The 7500-nt window shown below is 45.5% G+C and overlaps 1 protein-coding gene across 1 annotated transcript in view; it reads left to right on the forward strand.

Annotated features, from left to right (window-relative positions):
* LOC123492695 (C-myc promoter-binding protein-like) overlaps positions 1–7500 on the forward strand; it is a 75177-nt gene that overhangs the window by 52753 nt on the left and 14924 nt on the right. Inside the window, exons 6-10 of the mRNA XM_045225476.1 lie at positions 2335–2597; positions 3084–3150; positions 3426–3484; positions 4446–4590; positions 6530–6705. Coding sequence (XP_045081411.1) covers positions 2335–2597; positions 3084–3150; positions 3426–3484; positions 4446–4590; positions 6530–6705 — 710 coding nt within the window. The remainder of the gene's footprint in view (positions 1–2334; positions 2598–3083; positions 3151–3425; positions 3485–4445; positions 4591–6529; positions 6706–7500) is intronic.

Below are 7500 nucleotides of genomic sequence, written 5' to 3' on the forward strand. Positions count from 1 at the left end.
AGAGCTATGTGGTGAAACCCAGGTCTGAATAAAACAAATAGGACCTGAACCCAGGTCTGAATAAAACTAACAGGACCTGAACTCCTGGTTGTTTGGATAGCTGCGGTAGCGCCGGGCTTAAAGCTAAACACGAAGCGACCAGGGGGTCAAAACGACGGCTGGCGTGCAACCCCTCTGTTTGGTTCTGTCTGACTCTTGGGTGACCCAACCGTGGGTGTGTGTTTCTGAGAGTGTGGGGTGTGTGTGTGTGTGTGTGTATGGTAGGTGACCTGTGTTTTCCTGGGCAAGGTCATAGAGACAGGCAGGAGGTCCTGGCATACTACCTCTCATTCTGCACACAGAGCAGGCTTCCCTTTAAACTGAGCATGTCAGCCGCTGACACAGACATCTACTAACACTAAGTATGTACACTCTTAAACATACAGGACAGTGCATACTGTACACACAGACAGTACACATCCCCCTACCGCGTGGACACATTTTGGACATACTGCCTGCCGACCAACACAGACATACACACACACTCCAACCGATTAGGACCCGCGACAAAAGCTACAATGACAGGAGGCTGTTCTGTACTAGACTATACCCCCTTCTGGCAGGAGGCTGTTCTGTACTAGACTATACCCCCTTCTGACAGGAGGCTGTTCTGTACTAGACTATACCCCCTTCTGACAGGAGGCTGTTCTGTACTAGACTATACCCCCTTCTGGCAGAAGGCTGTTCTGTACTAGACTATACCCCCTTCTGACAGAAGGCTGTTCTGTACTAGACTATACCCCCTTCTGACAGGAGGCTGTTCTGTACTAGACTATACCCCCTTCTGGCAGGAGGCTGTTCTGTACTAGACTATACCCCCTTCTGGCAGGAGGCTGTTCTGTACTAGACTATACCCCCTTCTGACAGAAGGCTGTTCTGTACTAGACTATACCCCCTTCTGACAGAAGGCTGTTCTGTACTAGACTATACCCCCTTCTGACAGAAGGCTGTTCTGTACTAGACTATACCCCCTTCTGACAGGAGGCTGTTCTGTACTAGACTATACCCCCTTCTGACAGGAGGCTGTTCTGTACTAGACTATACCCCCTTCTGACAGGAGGCTGTTCTGTACTAGACTATACCCCCTTCTGACAGAAGGCTGTTCTGTACTAGACTATACCCCCTTCTGACAGAAGGCTGTTCTATACTAGACTATACCCCCTTCTGGGAAAAGTTAGAGCATGACCTAAATACAGCAGGAGATCAGAAAAGCCTGAATATTATGATGTTATGTGATCTGTCTCTAAGAACATAGTACTGGGTTTCCAGGAATCAAACTGCTCTGTGTTTGTCTCTAGGATTTAGGTTAGATTTAGAATGTGCAGACAGAGAGGGTAAAGACAGAGAGGGTAAAGACAGAGAGGGTAAAGACAGAGAGGGTAAAGACAGAGAGGGTAAAGACAGAGAGAGGGTAAAGACAGAGAGAGGGTAAAGGCAGAGAGAGGGTAAAGACAGAGAGAGGGTAAAGACAGAGAGAGGGTAAAGACAGAGAGGGTAAAGACAGAGAGGGTAAAGACAGAGAGAGGGTAAAGACAGAGAGAGGGTAAAGACAGAGAGAGGGTAAAGACAGAGAGAGGGTAAAGACAGAGAGAGGGTAAAGGCAGAGAGAGGGTAAAGGCAGAGAGAGGGTAAAGACAGAGAGAGGGTAAAGGCAGAGAGAGGGTAAAGATAGAGAGAGGGTAAAGACAGAGAGAGGGTAAAGGCAGAGAGAGGGTAAAGACAGAGAGAGGGTAAAGACAGAGAGAGGGTAAAGCCAGAGAGGGTAAAGCCAGAGAGGGTAAAGCCAGAGAGAGGGTAAAGCCAGAGAGAGGGTAAAGCCAGAGAGAGGGTAAAGGCAGAGAGAGGGTAAAGGCAGAGAGAGGGTAAAGACAGAGAGAGGGTAAAGACAGAGAGAGGGTAAAGACAGAGAGAGGGTAAAGACAGAGAGAGGGTAAAGACAGAGAGAGGGTAAAGACAGAGAGAGGGTAAAGACAGAGAGAGGGTAAAGACAGAGAGAGGGTAAAGACAGAGAGGGGGTAACCTAGCTGATACAAGGTCAGGTAAAGACAGCATGAAGTGAGCGCTACTGGAGCGGTACTGGAGCGAAATTGGAGCGGGCGAGAACGCCGACGCTCCAACCTTCGGGGAAACTCGCTCCGCGCTCCAGTCAAACTGGGCACGCTCCGCTCCTCGCTCCGCTCCACTCACATAATGTGGTTCCAGTCAGCTGTATGGCAATAGATACACATGTGCCCCCCTATATCTATGTACTAATGGATCCTTCCTGACGTGGAGCTGTGTGTTTCCTCATCTCAGGTGTACGGCGCAGCCATCCAGTTCTACGAGCTCTACTCCCAGGACTGTCTGACCGACCAGCAGCGCTCTCAGCTGGGTCTGAAGGGGCTGGACCACGGGCCCTCTTCCCCAGCCTCATCCCCAGCCCTGGGGCCCAGGGCTGTACACACCAACAAGTGTATCTGTCTGCTGTCTCACTGGCCCTTCTTTGACGCCTTCCGCAAGTTCCTCACCTTCCTCTATCGGTACTCCATCTCTGGACCTCACGCCCTGCCCATCGAGAAGTGAGCACCGTGTGAATGATATAGTTCACAGCAGACGTTTTGTGGTATCAACTGCGGCACTTGAACCCATGGCCTTGGCGTTGCTAGCGCCATGCTGAGCCACTGTCCTTTTATAACTAGAGAGCGTTGTCAGTTACCCTGCATGGCACTGACTGTGTTATCTGACAGCTCTGTATAGGACAGGCACCATACCCAGGCACTTTGTACATAGATGTACTGTAGACACACAATTCCAAAGGGTGTCCAGTCCACTAAATAAACACCAGAGACTATCTTTAGATCAAGTGTTTACTGACAGTTCAACAGGTCATTGTTTTGGTCAGGTGGCAGGGTAGTGGCAGAACTCTATATAAATCTACCCCGTCCCAGACGGTGTGATGACAGATTATGCTCCCCTCCTCCTCAGGGTTATTTCTGGCCTCATGTCCCGTAACTCTTCTTCTTCTTCTTCTTCTTCTCCTTCCTTCCTTCCTTCCTTCCTGTCAGGCACATCTCCCACTTCATGCACAAGGTGCCCTTCCCCTCCTCCCAGAGGCCCAGGATACTGGTGCAGGTGAGTTTAGGCATCCATGGTGCTGTTTGTGGTTTCTGTCAGTATGTGTCTCTGTTCACTACAAGACCATGTCTGACTCTCTCTTGATCATAATCATCATTCTTTTAATAGTGTTTTTCTCAAAGTTATTTACATTGTATCTCTGGTAACAGAGACAGTACTGGTAAATGGGAGTCTTTGATAACAGCCACCTGCGGCATGAAGCACGGCAGCCATTTTGTGCCAGACCTGTCCCTACCACACTATACCTGTGGTAATGTGTTGACATTCCCCAGCTCTCACCTCACGACAGCCTGATGTTGAGCCAGCCTGTGTCCTCCCCTCTACCACTCAGGTAAGACAGGTATCATATGCACTGAGTGTACAAAACATTAAGAACACCTTCCCAATATTGACTTGCAACCCCCCCCCATTTTGCCCTCAATTTGTCGGGGCATGGACTCTACAATCCAATGCTTCCCACAGTTGTGTCAAGTTGGCTGCATGTCCTTTGGGTGGTGGACCATTCTTGATACACATGGGAAATTGTTGAGCGTGAAAACTCCAGCAGTGTTGCAGTTCTTGACACACTCAAACCGGTGCGCCTGGCACCTACTACCATACCCTGTTCAAAGGCACTTAAATATTTAGTCTTGGCCATTCACCCTCTGAATGGCTTTACACACACAATCCATGTCTCAGTTGTCTTTAACCTGTCTCCCCCCCTTCATCTACACCGATTTGAAGTGGATTTAACAAGTGTATATCATGATGAGAACAGTAGTGGTCCGAGAACAGTACCTTGAGGAACTCCAAAACATACCTTTTATATTGGTTTGAAGAATTGGACGAAGGTTTGGTGACTGCTGGTGAAGTGTATGGTATAAGTTGTGGTATGGTTATTTTATGGCATGTGTTGTGGTATGGTTAATTTATGGTATTAGTTATGGCATGGTTATTTTATGGCTTGTGTTGTGGTATGGTTAATTTATGGTATTAGTTATGGTATGGTTAATTTATGGTATTAGTTATGGTATGGTTAATTTATGGGATTAGTTATGGTATGGTTAATTTATGGTATTAGTTATGGTATGGTTAATTTATGGTATTAGTTATGGTATGGTTAATTTATGGTATGGTTAATTTATGGTATTAGTTATGGTACGGTTAATTTATGGTATTAGTTATGGTATGGTTAATTTATGGTATTAGTTATGGTACGGTTAATTTATGGTATTAGTTATGGTATGGTTAATTTATGGTATGTGTTATGATAGCGATGTAGTGTGTTTATCTTTTCTATGGGTGTGTTCCAGTGGTGGTCGTTTCTCCACGCTGCTGCAGAACCTCGGTCCGGAGAATGCTATAACGCTCCTGGTGTTTGCTGTGACAGAACATAAGATCCTGGTCCACTCTCTACGGCCCGCTGTTCTGACCAGTGTCACTGAGGCTCTGGTGGCTGTGAGTACCTCAGATATCAGCTGTTTAACACTTCTACTATAGTACCTCAGATATCAGCTGTTTAACACTTCTACTATAGTACCTCAGATATCAGCTGTTTAACACTTCCACTACAGTACCTCAGATATCAGCTGTTTAACACTTCTACTATAGTACCTCAGATATCAGCTGTTTAACACTTCTACTATAGTACCTCAGATATCAGCTGTTTAACACTTCCACTAGAGTACCTCAGATATCAGCTGTTTAACACTTCCACTAGAGTACCTCAGATATCAGCTGTTTAACACTTCTACTATAGTACCTCAGATATCAGCTGTTTAACACTTCCACTAGAGTACCTCAGATATCAGCTGTTTAACACTTCCACTAGAGTACCTCAGATATCAGCTGTTTAACACTTCCACTACAGTACCTCAGATATCAGCTGTTTAACACTTCCACTAGAGTACCTCAGATATCAGCTGTTTAACACTTCCACTAGAGTACCTCAGATATCAGCTGTTTAACACTTCTACTATAGTACCTCAGATATCAGCTGTTTAACACTTCCACTAGAGTACCTCAGATATCAGCTGTTTAACACTTCCACTAGAGTACCTCAGATATCAGCTGTTTAACACTTCCACTAGAGTACCTCAGATATCAGCTGTTTAACACTTCCACTAGAGTACCTCAGATATCAGCTGTTTAACACTTCCACTAGAGTACCTCAGATATCAGCTGTTTAACACTTCCACTAGAGTACCTCAGATATCAGCTGTTTAACACTTCTACTATAGTACCTCAGATATCAGCTGTTTAACACTTCCACTATAGTACCTCAGATATCAGCTGTTTAACACTTCTACTATAGTACCTCAGATATCAGCTGTTTAACACTTCCACTAGAGTACCTCAGATATCAGCTGTTTAACACTTCCACTATAGTACCTCAGATATCAGCTGTTTAACACTTCAACTAGAGTACCTCAGATATCAGCTGTTTAACACTTCCACTATAGTACCTCAGATATCAGCTGTTTAACACTTCTACTATAGTACCTCTGATATCAGCTGTTTAACACTTCTACTATAGTACCTCAGATATCAGCTGTTTAACACTTCCACTAGAGTACCTCAGATATCAGCTGTTTAACACTTCCACTATAGTACCTCAGATATCAGCTGTTTAACACTTCCACTAGAGTACCTCAGATATCAGCTGTTTAACACTTCCACTAGAGTACCTCAGATATCAGCTGTTTAACACTTCCACTATAGTACCTCAGATATCAGCTGTTTAACACTTCCACTAGAGTACCTCAGATATCAGCTGTTTAACACTTCTACTATAGTACCTCAGATATCAGCTGTTTAACACTTCTACTATAGTACCTCAGATATCAGCTGTTTAACACTTCCACTATAGTACCTCTGATATCAGCTGTTTAACACTTCTACTATAGTACCTCAGATATCAGCTGTTTAACACTTCCACTATAGGACTTTTAGTAGTAGCTTGCGGTTTTAGTAAGTAGCTTAAATAATTAGCTATGGCAGTTTGATAGTAGAGCTTAAATATTTAGCTATGACAGTTTGATAGTAGAGCTTAAATATTTAGCTATGACAGTTTGATATTAGAGCTTAAATATTTAGCAATGGTAGTTTGATAGTAGAGCTTAAATAATTAGCTATGGCAGTTTGATAGTAGAGCTTAAATAATTAGCAATGGTAGTTTGATAGTAGAGCTTAAATAATTAGCTATGGCAGTTTGATAGTAGAACTTAAATTTAGCTATGGCAGTTTTGATAGTATTTTTAGTAGTAGCTAAGGTATTGCAGTGTTGGTAATATCTCTGTTTTGACAGTAGTTTTAAAGGTTCAGTTTCCTGATTTGACCTCCCTCCCTCCCTCCCTCTCTCTCCCTCCGCCTTCCTCCCCCTCGCTCTCATCCTCAGATGATCTTCCCGTTCCACTGGCAGTGTCCGTACATCCCTCTGTGCCCACTGGCCCTGGCAGGTGTCCTCTCCGCCCCCTGCCCCTTCATCGTGGGCGTCGACTCACGCTACTTTGACCTTTACGACCCCCCGCTGGACGTCAGCTGTGTCGACCTCGACACAAACACCATCTCCCAGTAAGCACTGCTTCTTCTGACACAAACACCATCTCCCAGTAAGCATTGCGGCGACTACCAACCCCCTGTTGTGTACTAGAATGGAATGGGATGGGATTGAATAGAATGGAATAGACTGTTTTCTATCCATATAATGTGTAAATTCTCTTTTTTGAGTACTGATCCCCCACACAGCATTTGCCCTTTGTGACTATAGCATTCTGCTCAGTCCCCAAACAACTCTCACAGAATTACTCTCAGACATACCACTTAGCTAAAGGGCTGAGAGCAACACAGGGTCAGCCATAGTGCAGGACCCCAACCACTTAGCTAAAGGACTGAGAGCAACACAGGGTCAGCCATAGTGCAGGACCCCAACCACTTAGCTAAAGGGCTGAGAGCAACACAGGGTCAGCCATAGTAAAGGACCCCCAACCACTTAGCTAAAGGGCTGAGAGCAACACAGGGTCAGCCATAGTGCAGGACCCCAACCACTTAGCTAAAGGACTGAGAGCAACACAGGGTCAGCCATAGTGCAGGACCCCAACCACTTAGCTAAAGGACTGAGAGCAACACAGGGTCAGCCATAGTGCAGGACCCCAACCACTTAGCTAAAGGGCTGAGAGCAACACAGGGTCAGCCATAGTGCAGGACCCCAACCACTTAGCTAAAGGGCTGAGAGCAACACAGGGTCAGCCATAGTGCAGGACCCCAACCACTTAGCTAAAGGACTGAGAGCAACACAGGGTCAGCCATAGTAAAGGACCCCAACCACTTAGCTAAAGGGCTGAGAGCAACACAGGGTCAAGTATATTC

The sequence above is a fragment of the Coregonus clupeaformis genome, chromosome 15 (genome assembly GCF_020615455.1).
Source record: "Coregonus clupeaformis isolate EN_2021a chromosome 15, ASM2061545v1, whole genome shotgun sequence".
NCBI lineage: Eukaryota > Metazoa > Chordata > Actinopteri > Salmoniformes > Salmonidae > Coregonus > Coregonus clupeaformis.